Consider the following 17,186-nt stretch of genomic DNA (forward strand, 5'->3'; position numbering starts at 1 on the left):
CACCCCCCAAACTTAGGCACTCAAGTTATGCTCACCTTTCTTGGGGACGTGTGTCCCATCAAACGTGCTGGCTCTCTCCCATGGTGTCTCTGCTCCAGGCGGCGACCAGAAGGTTCCACCAGCTTCGGGGAGGCTGCATCACGGCCCTCCACCATCCCCACAACAAGCCCCTGGTGGGAGCATGAACTTGAACTTCCTTGTTCCCAGGGCCTGTGCCTAACCGGGTGCTCACGGACCACACTGAGCCCAAAGTGCTCTTCCTGAAGTGGGGAAACCTGTTCCAGGTCTGATAAGCCCTCCGATAGCCTCTTAAGGGCTATCTATCTTGCTAGCACAGCCTTAAAGATTTTTAAACATCTGACGTAGTTAGTATAGTTACCTACAAAACAAACAAACAGAACAACAGTCTACTTGCAAACGCAGTTCCCTTCTAGGTGAGCGGAGGGCAGGGAGAGTGCTGTGCAATTAGTACTGGCGGGTGTGATACAAGGGAAAGGGTGTTCCACAGTGAGCCCCCCCAATCCCTTCAACCTACCTTCCTATCAGCATTTTCGGCAGCGTACCTGCAAACGGTGAGACGCAGTCAGCGGCTGCCACCGCTGGGGGATGCAGCTGGACGGGGTCCTGCTGGCGCCCTGGTACCCACCCGCCCCGCCCCCAAATCACTTCCATCTGTCACACAAGAAAAGTTTATTGAAAAATAAAGTTCTCCCTAGTTTTCTCTACAACAGTGGAAAACAAAGCAGTGCCCTCTACGCCGGTACAGTACATTTGACAGCAACACCTTATTTGCAGAATCCTGCACTACTTAACCCCAGAAGTGAACAGTAGAAAATGGTTGTACCAGGAGCTGGCTGAAGACACAGACGCGAATGGCCATTAGCTTACAGACATCAAGGCTGTGACAGCAACTACAGCAGAAAGGACGTCACCATCTCCTTTGGCATAGACTGTTCCGCTCTTGTTCGTCCTGTTCATACCCGGACAGGCCGGTGAGCGAAGGCGTCCGACATCTGTTCCGTCTCAGCTGTGGCAGGGCTGGCTGCCTGTGCTAGGTTCCTGGCCGGCTGGCCCAGGGAGCCCTCCAGCACCGCAACGGCTCTGAGCCTCCAGGACCACCCTTGCCCCCCACGGACCCAGGCGGGGCCCTGCCCGCCGCACAAGCGCACGGCTGCCCTTGCGTCCCTCTGCCGTGCCTCACCGGATGCAGGGGCCTTGGGGGTAATCTGAAGGCTCCACAAGACCTGGGAAAAATAGAGGAAATGATGCTTTGAAGAAGGTAAATTCCAATCTTAAATGACTGCTGATTCAGCTGAAGAGAATCCAAAGGATCTGAAAAAGACACCGGACTCCAACACATTCCTCCATTTTCCACAAATGCAATCTATGCAGAATAGGGCCAAGATAGGAGAGGAGATAAAACTCTAAACCTATCTAGGGAAGCAAGAGGCTGAAACCACCACCGCCCCCCCCTCCCAAAAAAAAGCGAACTGACATTCAGGTGATCTGGGAAAACATCATTAAGCCCTGAGCAGCCTCCTGGAGCTCTGAAGACGCCCCCGTCACCCCCATAGAATAACCTTTAATGTGATAGAAACGTGACAACTAACCAGCCTGGGAGTCTGATCCTCTTGGACTGGACAGTGGAGGAGCCACCCTGGCCAGCAGGGGGCGCCAAAAGGGGCTTCCTGGGGAGCGATTAAGTTCAATTGGTCATTCCTTTCCCCTTCAATAAAAAACAGAAACGCCTCTATCACTGCATTTCAGAGGAAGATGGGTAACTTTAAGGGGACAGTCTGTCAGAGAATTCATTTTAACTTCCAGCTCACCAAGTTCTGCAAAGAAAAACCCTGGAAGGGTCCAGAAGATAAGAGTGGGGTGCGGTCCAGCATGTGGCCGGAGGTCACCCTCTTATGTTCAGTTTGCTAATTCTTGCGCCCAGTTCCATCTGCGGCTGAAGTCAGGCATATTTTCAGTCAGTGCATTTTAACCAGCAGGGTGGACACGGGACTCAGGTATCTTCCACCACTACGTCCTACAACATTCCATCAACCTGGAGTATTCTCCTGTAGGTACTACTTCTGAATCAATGATAGGAAGTGAGCTCAGCTCTTTTTTTCCGGAATTTTATGAAAGGCAAATAACAACAATATTTAACATTTACTAGGGCTTACTATATGCCAGACACTGCTAAACGCTGCTAATTCACTGCTAAACTGAATCCTCACAAAAACCCGAAGTGCTAAGAAAGCTAGGGTAGTTTTTTTCTGCATCGGACACTAGACAGCTAATTTGGCCTTTTGCTATAAAAACTTGGTTTTCCATTTTTTTTGTTGAAGCCCACAAGAAGGAAAGGAACCCGCCCTCCGCTTTAGGAAATTCCTGCCTTCCTAAAGAAGTCTGAATCTCTCTACATCCATCCATCTCTTCACATAAGGTGCTCTGCAGCCCATAGGGATGGATGGGGTTAGAATGAAGCCAGTGTGGAAATGAAAATATTTTCAATAAATAAAACATTCCAGGCTTGGGAGAGTAACATAACAGAGCCTGTCGTTAACAGACCTTTTTTAAATCAAGAATTGGGGGGGCATGGGACAGGGTGGCAATGTCCCCATTAAATACACAATCTAGGTAAACCACCTCGGAGAACGCGGTGGCCTGCCTTGGTCTGGTCTAAAAAGCACAAATCTACCCATAAACAGAACAGTTTCTGTCTACCCGGTCACACTCGTGGCTTCACTACCAGTGAGCTGCACTGGGGCGCCCCAAAGTGAGCTTACCGGAAAGCTGAGTAGTCACTTTTATCGAACCCCACGTTTGCCAAAGAAACAAAAAAGGGGGTGCATATTTCTTCCCCTTCATCTGCTAACTAGATGAAGTGGTTTTGGGCCAGTGTTTCCATGAGCTCAGCAGGGCCTGCTTCCCCTCAGTGCAACCCCTCAGACAGGGCTGGTCTTCTGCTGCGGCCAGACCTCACCAAGCTCCCGGGGTGGCACGTGTCAACCAGCAGTCCCCAGACAAACCCGAAGACCTGGCCGAGCAGCCTGGGAAGGTATGGGCTGGTCTGGAGGAAGTCAGACCTTTTCTGGGGGGTTCTCATGGCTTCATGGGGGTGTATGTGCCCCTACACTATGGCCCAGGGGGGCTTGGAGGGCATTTCCGGCGCCCAGCCTGAGTTGCCCACAGTGATGCCAGGGCACGTCTATCTCCAAGCTGGGGGAGTCTGCTAGCTTCCTTCAACAAAACCCAGATTCCAAAAACCAACCCCACATTCCAAAAACCAACCCGAAAGAAAAGTGAAAAGGCACCTCAGAGAAAAAATAAATATCACCAAAGAAATATCTCCAAACATACAGCAAAACACACAAAAAGTAAACTATAAGCAGTGACAAAACCCAATCTAAGCAAAAATGCAAAAAGCTTCTCCAACTGTACGTGTGCAAATCGAATTACATACAAGAAATAGATGAGGTGTTTAGTGGCATGAGAAGTGTTTCCCCTTTCAGGAACTTTTCCTCCCGAAAGTCTTTACATTCAAAGGAAAGCTTTCTCTCCTTTAATAAATTAATGTTTTCCCTCGAGTTTTTTTTTTAAAGAACTTAGGATCACAGTGGAGGAGAAAAAAAAAAAAAAAATCCCAAATCTTTTAGGAAAAAAATGTACGAAAACTAAAGACCAGGCAAGAGATGAGAGATGCTCAGAGCACAAGACACTAATCCTGATTGGGGATTTCTCTCCCTGTGGAATTGTCATCAATTACCAATTAATTGGTTTAGGATTCTATTAAGATCGGCATTGGCAAAACCATCGAAGGCTCCCAGCCCACACTCTGAGAGGCGCCTGCCCCTCCCAGGGCAGGCAGGAATCGCACCCCTTCCTGCGCAGGGCAGATGGAGGTCCCTATCTCAATGTCCTCTTGGGTCGCTGACCAGACTTGGGCCACGTGTGTGGAGGCCTGAGAGCCAGTATACATTCAGTGTCGCCGCCTGTTCATAATGCCCTCAAGAACTGGAGTGTGGGTTTCTTTGCCCCAGGAGCAGCTGCCCCTGCGGGCAGAGGGCTCTGGCTTACTTCCATGACTGGAAATGGGGGGAAGCCGGAGGAATCTTCAAATGGGGGAGGTGCTCTCCTGGCTGCCTGACCTGAGAGTCCTGACGTGGAGAAGAGGAATTCTCCAGAAGGCGGAGAGTCCCTGAGCTCAGGGGCAGCCAGCAAACAATCCCTGCAGCTTCTGGAACACAAGCCCGGCACAGCATCTTTTTGAGGACAGGGCTTTCCAACTTCCTTGCTTTCAGAGTTCCTGCGCTGGCTGTTAACAGCTCTCTTGCAAAATGGCTTAATCTGGCAGAGTGGGAAACTCGTCTCGGCCCGCCGGCTCCCCCTGCTGGTCAAACACCGGCACTCACGTCCTCAGCACTGGAAACTCCCAGAAGAGCCCAGAAGAGGGCAGCACCGGCCCAGGAATTGCAGGTCTGGGCCCTCAAGCAAATTGCCACCAGCGAGGCTGCAGCCAGGAGTCCCATCTGTAGGGAAAAGCAGTTCCCCACAGCAGGGATGGCAGTTGTTTCCTCCCACCGCAGGAAACCACCCTTGCAAAGCTTCAAAGCACTCAGGCCCTCGCACCCTCCATCCTTGTTGCTGTTCTCAGCCAGGTTGTGACGGGCAGGCCCCTGCATCCACGCTCAGAGCAGAGAGACCTCCCCGCCAGCATTCTCCCTGGCATATGTGGGCCACCTATGGGGTCGGGGAGACCCTGCTGCCCTTCCTCCGTCCCTCCATCCTCTGAGATGGGAGGTGCAATTAAGACCCACAGAGGGTCTAAGAAAAAAAGGCTGGCTGTGCACTTGATATTAATTTTACACCCAAGAAGAATCCAGAAGCAGGCGGAATCTAACTTCCCATAACTCAAGTCTCCACACTCCATCTGGTCCTCAGAAAGCAGAATTCTAACTTTAACCTCACGTCCCGAAGGCCCACCCAGGCCATTAGCCTTGCCCAGCTGCTCTGCTCGGCGATCAAGGCACTCAGAAGCATGAGTGAGGGCTGGACGGATCACGGGACAGCTCATAAGCGGGACATTCCGCCAGACAGAGAAGAGGGCTCACTCTTACCAGTACGGAGATGCCAGGGCATCGCAGGAGACACACACGCTTACACGCACAGCACTGAAGCACGGGGTGGAGGTGTGCAGGACCGGGGAACTCACACAAAAGCAGAGGAGGGGGAGACTCCACGGTTTGGTCCGACCTGCCAAGCGGCTCACCCGCCCCCGCTCCCCACAAATACTTGTGCCTGGAGTAAAAGCCAGCATCAGATTCCTACCCCTTGCACGCCGCACCCACACTCATAGGTGAGTGGCCAGGACAGTGCACATGCACCCTGGCCTGCCCTTGCGCCCCGAGCCAGCATCAAGTTCACCAAGAGCCCCGTTCCCTGGACTCCAGTGACATCAGACATTAGAGGGAATACAACACAAGCCCATCCGTCTAGAACCCAGCTCCGGTGGCGCCACTGGTTCTTAGGGACCAGCTTCACTCCCGTCCAAATCTCAGCTCGAGGACAACTCTCTTAAGGGGGAAAGAGCACGGCCTCCGAGCCTGTCCCCTAGCTGCCGTCTGGCAAGCACACAAGATTTGTTCTGTTCTGCCACCATCCACTTTGAGGAGCTAGGTCCCCATAGCTGCCCCTAAGCATGCCATCAACCCCACAGCGCACCCTGCCCAAAGCAGACCGAAGTAATATTATAGTGAAGGTGGACAGCCAACAGTGGAAAATCGAAGCAGCTACAAGACACGTGATCAATCCCTCTCTGCCCTCCCCAGCTCCCCCTCCCTCCCTCCCTCCCTCCCTCCCTCCCAAATAAATAAGTTAATGGGTTTAGGAATGTTCCCATACGAAGTTCTTTCCAACTAGCCCAAATCCTCCTCTGGTTTTGTTTCATTTAAAGGAACCTTGAGATTCTCTTTCTACCCCGGAGCAGCTGCACAGACAGTCTCCCTGCAGTAGCTCCTCCAAAATTAAAAACGAATTTGTGCCAGGAGAAGCCGGGCGCCCGGCCTGATGCTGACTCTCGTTTTGTTTTGGTGAGAACTCCGCTGAGATGCTCCGACCGCAGCGGGACCAACACCAAATCGAGGCCTCCCGCCAAAAGAGTTCAGGCTCTGGCGAGAGTCCCCGGATGATTTCTGCCCACCGGCCTTGCCCCGATGGGGCTGGAGCCACCGTCTTCCCCAGGAGAGTGCGTGCGGGGCCGAGCCGGAGGCTGCTAGAGACAGTCTTTACAGAGGGCCACCTGGCCCTTGATGAAGTCCCGGCAGGGGCAGATCCTCCGGTGCCTGGGGTGGGCGCCTGCACAGCTGAACAGCAGGAGGTCACCTTGAAACACACAGTGCTTGCTCTTGGGGTCGAAGGAGGGCACCACGATGTCCTTGGCCACCTCTGAGCTTTGGCAGGTCACCTCGTACCTTGCGGGGGAGAGAAAGGGGTTAGAGATGCAGGGGTCGTCCTCGTCCCAGGCGTGGGGAGCTTGTTCGGGGCTCCTGCAGTAGAAATGAACGTCAGCCAACCTCTGACCCAGCCATTCTCACCTCGGGAAATCCAGGCTCGAGAAAGGCATGCGTGTGCCTGGACATGTGTGCGGGGCTATGTGTTCAAGGCTGCTTAGCGAAGCACTGTCTGTAATGGAGACAAACTGGAAATAACCTGAACACTCAGCAAGTGGGAAATGGCTGTTATCAACTATGGCTCACCTGTACCATCAGAGTTACATGCAGCCCTTGACAAAGGAGAAGTGGAAATGCGAGCACTAGCAATGAGAGCTGTCCTCAGGAGAGAGGGGGAGAGAGGGGAGGGAGAGAGAGAGAGGGGAGGGAGGGAGAGAGAGAGAGAGAGAGACAGAGGGAGAGGGGAGGGAGAGAGAAGAGAGAGAGACAGAGGGAGAGAGGGGAGGGAGAGAGAGAGTGAGAGAGAGACAGAGGGAGAGGGGAGGGAGAGAGGGGAGGGAGAGAGAGAGACAGGGAGAGAGGGGAGGGAGAGGGAGAGAGGGGAGGGAGAGGGAGAGAGGGGAGGGAGAGGGAGAGAGGGGAGGGAGAGAAAGGGAGAGAGAGAGGGGGAGGGGGGAGAGAGAGAGGGGGAGGGAGAGAAGTCATGAAAGACTACACACTAAAGACTTAACAATGTTTACTTCTGAGGAGTGAGACTGGGGGAAAGATACGCATTATTTACGTGTTTTTTAAAAACTATGTTTAATTTTCTCAATTAATGGCTTAAAGATACCCCTGTTATGTGGCCTTAGTCCCCAATGGAGAGCAGTCAGACGGTCTCCTGGGGAAGGTGCCGTCCTGGACCTGAGTCACTGGACCTTGGATGACGGTGGCAATAGTAACACCCCCGCCCCAGCCCTGTCCCCAGCTTGAGGTTTCTGGGTGCGCAGAGCAGGGACTGAATCATCCCAGGTCTGTGTTCTTGCTCCTGTGCCATAGTCTCCCAACAGGTGAATTGTCTGTGGGCTGGAGACCGCTGTGGCTTTGCTTTCTCAGCCTGGGACCACTGCCTGTGGGGGGCGAAGGAGAACCGGACGTTTCTGTTTCCAACAGTGTTGGCCTCATTTCAAAGAAGAGCCACATAAGTTCTCCTCTTACCTGGGGTACCTGGGTCCTACCTGTACCCCACATGCCTGGTGGGGACCAGTTCAGAGAAGGTGGTAAAGGAGGGCCAGACAGATCTGGGTTTGAGTCCTGGCTTCATCTCTTATGAGCTGTGTGGCCCTGCACCAATGACTGAGCCTCTCTGTGGCTCAGTTTCCTCTTCTGTGAAATGGGGATAAAGAAGCCTTACCTCACAGGGAAGGTCCAGGGACTAAATTAATGCTTATAGAGCAGCTGTCAGAGTCTAGCTCTGGGAAGTACTCAACACACGAGAACTATCATGATTACCATCATCACCCGGCCCCGGCAGACGCTGGCTGGGCTATGCCACCTTCCTCCCTTGCCCAACAGTGTGAACTTACACACTTGCCAACCATCTCTATTTTGCTTTGTTCACGGAAGTCTTGATTCTTGCTGATACGGAGGGGATCTGGATGTGGAACCTGAGGTTTCCTGCTGCCTCTGGAAAGCCTCCAAGTGTTGGGGGAAGAGCATCTGGCGCCCCCATTACTCCTGCGCCCTCTTTTCCCTTCCTCCCGCCAACTAACTGCTGGGACCCACCCGCCCTCCTGCCAGTGTTAATCTGGTGGTTCCCAGCGCATCTGCTGGGGCTTCTTGGTGAGCTCTCCGCGGCTGCCTGGGCACCAGGAGGGCAGCACCGGCCCATCTTGCTGCTGCAGTCACCAGGGGGCTCTGTGACTTCTCTAAGTGGCCCGATATCCCTTGATGTTAGGTAAGCCAGCTGGGAGACGGAGGCACCCAGAGGGCATGGCGAGGGCAGGACGTGGAGGTCTTATGGGTTTCCTAAAGGAAACCTGAGTCAGAGACAGGGGCTGCCAGCTCCTTCACAGGACACTCCTCCTGGCCAACACAAAAAGGGGTCTCCAGAGCTCCACTGTGCATGAAAAGTTGCCATATGGAATGTGGCATTGGGATCCAGATTTATGCTTATGCTATTTATTTATTTAGGTGAATTACAGCAGCTGCTGTGTCTTAACTCAAGCCATCTGCCTGGTACACTGCTCGTCAGGAGCGTGGAAATCTCCACCACTCATCTCAGACCCCGAGGCAAGGGGGAGAATTGTCAGGAGCCAGGAAGAAACCCTCCTGCTCCTGCCCCTGGTCTCCTGGACTCAGACTCCAGGCCCAGCCTCCTGGGGTGCGAGCACGTGCGCCCATGACCACGAGGCTTTAACAGCAGCAGCCAGGCCGATGCCCAGAGATGACCACGAAGTACTCAAGCAGCAGGTGTTCCCCGGAGCCACAGGGGACCCGTCCCCAGGCAGCTCCCCAGAGGTTCAGCTGGGGGGCGCCGGAGCCACCCATGGGTGTGACCCGACCCCCGACCCCGGGGAGCTCTCCCTTCTGTTAGCTGCAGGTCTCCGTCCCACAAGCCCGGGGCGGTCGGGAAGGCCCCTCCAGCATCCCTGCTGAGCTAGTGAGCCACAGTCCTCAGGTGCTGCCGAGGAGACCTTCCCAATGGCTGGAGCGCATCCTCAAGCTCCGCCGTGGTCCCTCGCCTCTTCAGGGCGTGCGTGTCGCTGTTTCTGCCTCTCTGTTCCTGGGATGTCTGTGTCGCACACACACGTGCACACGCACACACACACGCGCACACGTGCGTGCACACACACGCAAACACACTCCCCGCTCAGACCTGTGGCCCAGTGTGCTGTTTCCTTTCTGTGGGCCCTTGTGGTCCTCACCTCTCTCCGGCTGGCCTCAATGGCTTCTCTCACAGGATGGGAGCTGGGGCTTCCGGGGCCCCTCTGCCCTTAGTGTAGAGTTTATAGCTCTTGAAGAAGAAGAGAAGGGCCAAGCCCCCCTTCCCGTGGGGCTGCCTATTTCCTGAGCGGAGAGAAGCCGCCCAGCCCTCCCCGGACGCAGACCCACTCAGGATGAAGGGATGGAAGCAGGGCCCGCCGGCCGGTCTTACTCCGTCCCCCCCGCCCCATCCTCCTTAGCCCCGCCCCGTATCCACCACGTCTCCCCAAGCTCCCTCGGCACTGCTCTGACTCAGGGCCGCCTCCCCGCTCCGAAGGTGCCCACGTGCTCACAGACCAGGCCACCCCACACTCAATCAATTAATATTTTAGAAGGTACAACTTGTAAAGGTCGCAACATTGAGAAGGAAGCCTGCCGTTAACGCACGTTCCTATTTCGGAAGCCGAGGTGCCCTGGGTCCCAGCAGCCCGGACTCTGGCTCTTCCTGGGGCCTCTGTCCTCCGGCCCCTCCGGCCCGGGTCCGGGTCAGGTTGGGCCCCACCCGAATCGCGCATGCTCCGTGCGCCGGAGTCTGTGGTCGCCTCGCCATCACTCCCACCACGCCCTGCCTGACTCCCCGATTCAAGACGACAGCACGGGATGCTCCAAAGGGCTCTGCTTAAGTCACATCAAGTCACTCTGCATAGCGAGGACAGGCCGGGGACACCCAAAGACGGGGAGGAGCTTAAACTCAAGCCAGGCCCCAAGCCGGAGAAGAAAAAGCGGCAGCTCGCTGCTACCCGGCCACGAACACGGAGAAGCCAGGAGCGCCTCACTGAACAGGTTTCAACAGACGCGCCGGGGCGCCGGGGCTTCGCGACGTTAGCGGTATTTACAAATGCAGAGGCAAGGCATTCACCAGGGCTCTTGCGCGCAGAAAACTAACTTCGGGCGGCTCTACTGCAAACTCAGCATTCACGGCAGCCTCCGAGGAAGGAAACGCACGGATCTACAGGGGATGGCGTGGGAGGGGCCGTTTAGTAATCCCACGGCACAGGGCCTGGCGCAGGACCGCCCGGCACCAAGGCCTTCTGGTCTCTGGGCTCAGCTTGGTAGACGGGGGCTGGGCAGGGAGGTGGCAGGGCACTGGCGTTTCTGATCTCAGCCTGGTGGCCTCAGCCCTGCCCCACTGCCCAAGCGCTCTGCAAGACAGGGCTTTTCTGCTCTGCCTGCAGCACCAGCTGCATATTCTCTCATCATTACCCGGGATGTCCCCATCTCACAGGTGAGGGCACTGATGGGGACAGAGGAAACTGGTGCCTTGGCTCCCCGTCCTGTGCCTCCGCGGGACCTAGCCCTTGGCCCTGCAGACGGGCGGGCTGTGGCAGGCCCTGTGCTCTCTGAGAGAGAGTCCTGCGAGCCCCACCTCCGGCCTGGCCAGAAGGCCGGTGCTGGGAGGGTCCCATCCGGGTTCCCTCCTCCAGAGCTGGGGCAGGGGCTGGGTGCACGGAGACAGTTCTGTGTAGACGGTCTGTAGCCTGCCTCCAGTGCATCCAGACTTCCGATCAAACAGAGGGAGACACTCGGGGTTCTCAGGAAGCCACTTTGCTACGGGAGCCGTCTGCAAAAGGGGCGAGTGGCAAGCTCCCCCCGGACCTAGAATTTGGGATACGTGCTCTGGAGATGGAAGCTTCTGGCACCATCAGAGGCCTTCCATAGACGTCAGACCAGTACTCCCTCTCACAGGGCTTCACTGGCTGCAGAGCAGGCTGCCAACCGACTCTGCTGGCCTGGCCTTTATCCTGACGGTGGAATCGAGGCCACCTCTGATCCAGGTCTTCACGTAAAAAGAACGAGAAAAAATAGCATCGCCCACAGCCCTACTCAGGAGAGCATCCCCGTAGGCGCGATGCTAGAGACCACGCTCTCTCTAAAAAGGGTTTTATAGCACGCTTGAAGGTAATAGGACTTACAGGCAGGATCGGGCCAGCTCAGACCACTGGGCACGGATAAGCACAGCGGCCAACCATGCTCTAAAAGGGCGTGAAGCCACAACAGGGACCGGCAAGCCTCGAGCCCTGAGTCCACTCTGTGCCTTATTATTACTATTATTTTTTTGGGTGGGGGGGTACGGCAGGCAGGATCTTAGTTCCCTGACCAGGGATCGAACCCGTGCCCCCCCGCAGTGGAAGCGTGGAGTCCTAACCGTTGGACTTCCAGGGAAGTCCCCACTCTGTTCCCTAAACATCCTCTTCAAGACTGGGGCAGAACCACAGCTCTGCGGAATATCTGGGGTTGAGATAGCAAATCCCTCAGGGGAAAACACCACATTAGAGTTCTTAAGGTGGGGAGGAGGTGACAGGTAATTAACCAGGTTGTGGCCCAGGGAGGGTGTGATAAATATCGGGGCACAGATTCAGCACTGACAGGGGGCATGAGTCAGAGGCCAGAAGAAACTTCACATGGAAATCTGGAAAGTGCAAACACCAAACTCAAAATGCCACTGCCAAGGGAAATGAATGGTGTGACTTCAGGTAACACAAGCAGCACGAGAAAAGAAAGCCCAGCAACAGAGAAGGTCTCTCCTGGTTCACTCTGGCCTGTGATCCCAGTTCTGCACCCGCACCCCTGCTCAGGGACCTGGCAAAGCCAGGCCTGCTCATGCCCTCAAAGGGGCTGGAATAGAGTGCAAAAGGAGATGGGGCTGCAGGAGGGGAAGGAGGCAGGGAAATTTGCTGCGGGCAGTTCTGTGCTAGCTCCCTGCCCATATTTTTCATTCCTTCCAGACTCCCTGCCTCTGGGGACCTGGCTACAGCCAGGGGACCTCAGGGGCGGGTCTGTCCGTGCTTGTGGTTCTGTGCCCATCTCGGCTCCTTGGGTACCAATTAGCAAACTGAACACCTCCCGCCATCTCCAAGCCCCGACTTCCCGTTATTTATGCAAACAAAACACCCCTATTCGAATTCTAAATATATCAGCAGGCCAGGTGACCTCATCTACTTAACAATAAAAGCACTGGGCCAACTTTCTCTGGGTGGAGGGGGGCAGTGGGGTCATGCTATAACCTTTTCCACATCTTATTCCAACAGCCCATGAGCCTAGAAAGGAAAACCTTATCCCTCTCAACCCAGCTCTAACCCAGAGGCGAGCTGGAGGCTGAGCCGCCTCTCCCGGGCTCCAGCACTTACTTCAGCAAGTCCTTGTCCTTGTTGAGATGCTGGAAGAAGGAAGGCTCGCAGATAAGCTGTTTCTCCTGACACACCTGCTTGCAGGACTGCCCGGGCTCAGCAAGCTTTACCTGCAGGGCACTCAGGGGCGGCCACATCACTTGCCCATGGCAGAAGTCCTAGAATGACAAAGAAACCATCAGCCAAGGGACCAGGGATGCAAGTGGGGGGTCCCCAGTCTGCCAACGAGTCCCAACAAGGGGGGCGGGCACCTGGTCATGGGAGAGCAGTGAGGGGCAGGAGGCAAGACCAGACAGACTTGGGTTGGAACCCGGCTCAGCTAGAACATGGTCTTGGCCTCGGTCTTCACCTCTACCTACCAGCTTTCTGTGCACAGCACTGTGCCTGCCAGTAACGGGGGCTATTCATTCGTAACACCACCTACAATGATGCAATCGAGCTAAAGCCTCCACGCTTGGAAGCCCATCTCCAGATCCACCTTCACCAGCTGTTCTATTCCCTCCGCCCTAATTCCAAAGACATTTTCAGTGTCTACCTAATTTGGCGGTTACCTAATATGACACTGTTGTGTGAGTGCCGGTTTCAACTGTGGGAAGCAAAGGAGCACAGCAAGGAGTTTGCAGGCATCTGGGATAGAACCTATCGCGGGGTCGTGGTCTTGACAGAGGCTCAGTGCTTGTTGATTGAAAACAATTGTAACACACAAATTCAACGGCTAGAGAAACAGCCTGAGGATGTGTGATAGGAGGTAAAGTAAGCTGGTACCCCCTGCAAGGAGGGGCGCGCTGAGGCATGGAAGGTGGTGGCATGCTCAGGATGGGGCTGGGTGGTCATTCCTAGGATCTAGAGGGTGCGCAGGAAATTAACACATCCAAGGAAGTCACGGGCGGGGAGGACCAGGAAGTAACCTGTGCAGCATGGTGAACGGGCAGCCTAGTTATGAAGCTGCGTGTTGAGGAGAAAGACGAAGTGGGACCAGGGAAAGGGCAAGTGAGGAGTGGGAACTCTCTCTGCCCTGGGACCCCAGCTTTCATCTCAGCTGTGCTCGGAGCGACCCTGAATAGGTCCTGAGGGTGGAAACTCATGCACCACTGGCAACCAGAGCTTGCACGATGTTGATGGAACCCTAGTAAAATTCTTCTGAATCCCCGGGCCGCCCAACCTGCAGAAGATGACGTCAGGGCAGGAGCCCTGAAGAGCCATGTTTGTGTCACTTTTTGGGGGGGGGGGGGGCTAGCCCTCAGGGGCACCCAGTGGTTAGGGTTCGGATCCTGGGCTCTGAATTCCACTTGTAGGAATTCACCCCAGACGTATGGGACACATTGGGCAAAGAAACCTACGCAGGACACAGGAATCCCAGCAGTATTGTTAGAAGAGAAGCAGAAGACTTGAAACAACCTAAACGCTGTATTTGAACAGGTAACTGATTAGATACAAAGAATACCAAAAAATGCAACAGGTTCCAATGTGCTGACATGGAAACATCCCAAGGACATACTGAGAAAGAAAAGAAACAGGTTGAAGGCTGGTGTATAGTGTGTTTCCATTTGTGTTGATACGTATAAACTAAACAATCACGCCTGTGTTCCTGCAAGAATATCTCTGGTGCCACTGAGGAGGGGAAACGGGTAACAGGGTCAGGAATGGTCAGGAAATTTACTTTTAAATGTATGTCCTTCTGGAATATTCTCTTTTTCCTCCTGCCTACTTTCTCTCCTCTGCATGGATGAGGGGCTGATTAATCACATCAGGCTTTCAGAACCGGTGCTGGCAGGGGAAGGTTCCATGCCCCCCGTCGGTCACGTGGAGAATTGCAGGAGGGCCGGGCCCTGCTGGGTCCCTGAGCAGTGAGGTGGGTGCAGCCCCAGAATGCAGACCAGAGCTGCATCTGGGGGGGCCCTTCTGGGCTGCTCGCATTTTTCTCTTTTAAACCTCAGCTTCCTCCTTAGAAAAATGCAGACAATGATACTGATGATTTCCTATGGCTTCTGCCTCTCTCCACCTCCTTCCTGAAGGAGGTGACGCTGTTACACGTTAAGGAAGGTAAACGGCAGGTAGGCTTCTACTCCAGTCTCCTCAAATCGGTGCTTGAGACCCCACCAGTAAGGAGAACCCGCCATCGTTCCCCACCTCACTCGATCCTGTGATGCAGGGGTGCACGTGCTTGAACCTGAGTGGTTAGGCTCAAAGGTTAACTAACAAATCCTTCACTGCACGTAGTCGGGAAACCTAGAGCCTGGATTCGTATCAGCTGAAAACAAAAGATTCCAGAAGGGTCTAATAATTCAGAGATGATAGAAACGCACTGGATTATTTAAAGATAATAGGATCCAGTTTACTCTTTTGCAAGTGACAGAGTAAGCAGTCTTCCCTATCTCACAGCCCTGGGCGTGACCACAGGCAGGCCACTCCCTGGGCAGGAAGGCGTCCTCTGACTCCTCAGATTCATGATGATCTTGAGCATAAGCCACGGACTTGCTAAGGCGCGGGCAGCGAAATAACTTGGGTCTAGACACCGTTACTAAGGGTGACAGCATGACTGCAGACCCGGGGCACCCTGAGTGGGAACCCTGAGTGTTCACTGGCGGCCACTGCTCTCTAACCTGGCAGCGTATGGAAACTTACTGGCTGGCCTTTGGTACTCTGTCCATCAAATTGGTAGGAAAACACACAATGATCAACGTAGTTATTGCTGATCAAAGCTGAGCGGGTGCGCGGATATTTGGAAAAGGTTAAGTGTTTTTTTCTTGTTTGTTTTTTTTGTTAGTTTTCCTGGCTGGCTACTGCAAGCAACTTTGCCTATAATCCCTTAGGAGAAATCTGAAAACCTCTACAGTCTTTAAGTATTATAACAAAGAGAGTCAAGATCCAATGGACACAAAGGCTACTGTGTGACTGTGTGGGGGAAGTCTAGATCATTGCACAGCCATGATGGCTGAAGGCTCCAGCTCTGGCTTTTATAGCCTGGTGAGAACACTGCAGAATGTCTCTCCTTACATGACATCTACAGGCAGTTAGCACCGAGGGTAGCATCTCTACACCTGTTGAGTTTGGCAGACTCTTACGAAACTTGGCTTCTTATTTATCGTGAGCCTTGTGTGGTCATGTGAAGTAGTCCGAGGGGTAAAACCAGAAGGAGGAGGAAGATTCTGCCACGTTAGAATAGGAGGTGATGCGGCCAAGGAAGGCACTTCAAGTCTGAGACCCGGATGTGAGGCTTGGCCTCACCAGGGCGGGGCTCTGGGTATGCCGCTCGGTCCGGTCCTGCCTCCGTGGCTTGTCTGTAGAGAGCAATGCTCACAGACTGTGGGTGACGGAGCTGAGCTGAAGGCTGGCAGACAGCAGGGGCTCCCCTAACGCTCATCGCCCTCCTCTTGTCCCTCTGCAGAGGCGCTGCCTGCGCCCTGCATCGGGGTTTGGAGGCGCTGCCGCACTGGCATCTGTAGAAGCAGGGGCAGCCCTGGGTAGATGGAGCCCTGCGCCGCATCCTGAGCAGGGCAGGATGGCTCTGCGAGGTCTGCAGGAGGGCAAGTGCCTCAAAGCTACACTGCGGGGCAGATCTGCCCCACCTGCTCATTTCAATAAACTGTTGCAGGCGCCCTCTCTGAGGTTCCCTTCATCAGGTGAGCTCAGCTCAATTACACGTGAACTCTTAGGCCCCGGTCACTCTTGCTTGTGGCTCACCGGGGGCTGGTCTGGCATCCTCTCAGTACTCTGTTTCAGGGGCCAGTAGGATCAGAAGTAGTGAAAATATGTTGGTGAGAATGTATACTGGTGCAGCCACTATGAAAAACAGTATGGAGGTTACTCAAAAAACTAGAGTTGCCATACGACCCAGCAATCCCATTCCTGGGTATATAATCTGGAGAAAACTCTAATTCAAAAATATATATGCACCCCAATGTTCACAGCGGCACTATTAACAATAGCCAAGACATGGAAGCAACCTAAGTGTCCATCGACAGATGAATGGAGAAAGAAATTGTGGTGGTAGATAGATAGGTAGATATGGATACAGATATAGGAATACTACTCAGCCACGAAAAAGAATGCAATAATGCCATTTGCAACAATATGGACGGACCTAGAGGTTATCATACTAAGTGAAGTAAGTCAGACAAAGTCAAATACCATATGATATCACTTATATGTGGAATCTAAAATATGACACAAATGAACTTATCTATGAAACAGAAACAGACTCACAGACATAGAGTAGACTGGTGGTCGCCAAGGGGGAGGTGGGCGGAAGAAGGATGGATTGGGAGCTTGGGATTAGCAGATGCAGACTATTATATGTATGTATAACTGAATCACTTTGCTGTACACCAGAAACTAACACAACAATGTAAATCAACGAAACTTCAATAAAATAAATTTAAAAAAAAGAAAAGAAATGGAGAAAAGAGCAGCAGACCCTTCTTAAGGCTTGGTGAACCATCTGGAAAGCCTGAAGGTGATAAAATTGAACAGATGGAGGCCTGAAGGTGTCCTTAGTCGGTATGACACCAGGTAAGGCAGGAGGGGGTGGGGATCTGAGTTATGATTCTGGCCCCCAGCTAGGAGACTTCATAGATGCCCCTCAAGCTCTCTGTCCACTTTCACATCTAAAATGGAGAAACTATCACTTCTCCCTATGTAACTCCTGTGA

The 17,186-nt window shown here is 53.8% G+C and overlaps 1 protein-coding gene and 1 long non-coding RNA gene across 6 annotated transcripts in view; both read right to left on the reverse strand.

The window, feature by feature from the left end:
• Positions 1-675: 675 nt before the first annotated feature.
• LOC137765421 (uncharacterized) lies at positions 676-5,806 on the reverse strand. Its single transcript, XR_011074152.1, has 2 exons — positions 1,611-5,806; positions 676-1,244 (listed from the first exon to the last, which is right to left on the reverse strand). It is a non-coding gene; the product is annotated as an uncharacterized lncRNA (long non-coding RNA).
• Positions 5,807-5,855: 49 nt separating this feature from the next.
• Positions 5,856-17,186, reverse strand: part of MGAT5 (alpha-1,6-mannosylglycoprotein 6-beta-N-acetylglucosaminyltransferase) — a 371,967-nt gene continuing 360,636 nt past the window's right edge. For all 5 annotated transcript variants that reach the window (XM_068545240.1, XM_068545241.1, XM_068545239.1 and 2 more), the window contains 2 exons: positions 12,536-12,693; positions 5,856-6,464 (listed from right to left, as the gene is read on the reverse strand). In XM_068545240.1, coding sequence (XP_068401341.1) covers positions 6,266-6,464; positions 12,536-12,693 — 357 coding nt within the window. In that variant the 3' untranslated portion in view covers positions 5,856-6,265. The remainder of the gene's footprint in view (positions 6,465-12,535; positions 12,694-17,186) is intronic.

Source organism: Eschrichtius robustus, chromosome 5, assembly GCF_028021215.1.
Source record: "Eschrichtius robustus isolate mEscRob2 chromosome 5, mEscRob2.pri, whole genome shotgun sequence".
Classification (NCBI taxonomy): Eukaryota; Metazoa; Chordata; class Mammalia; order Artiodactyla; family Eschrichtiidae; genus Eschrichtius; species Eschrichtius robustus.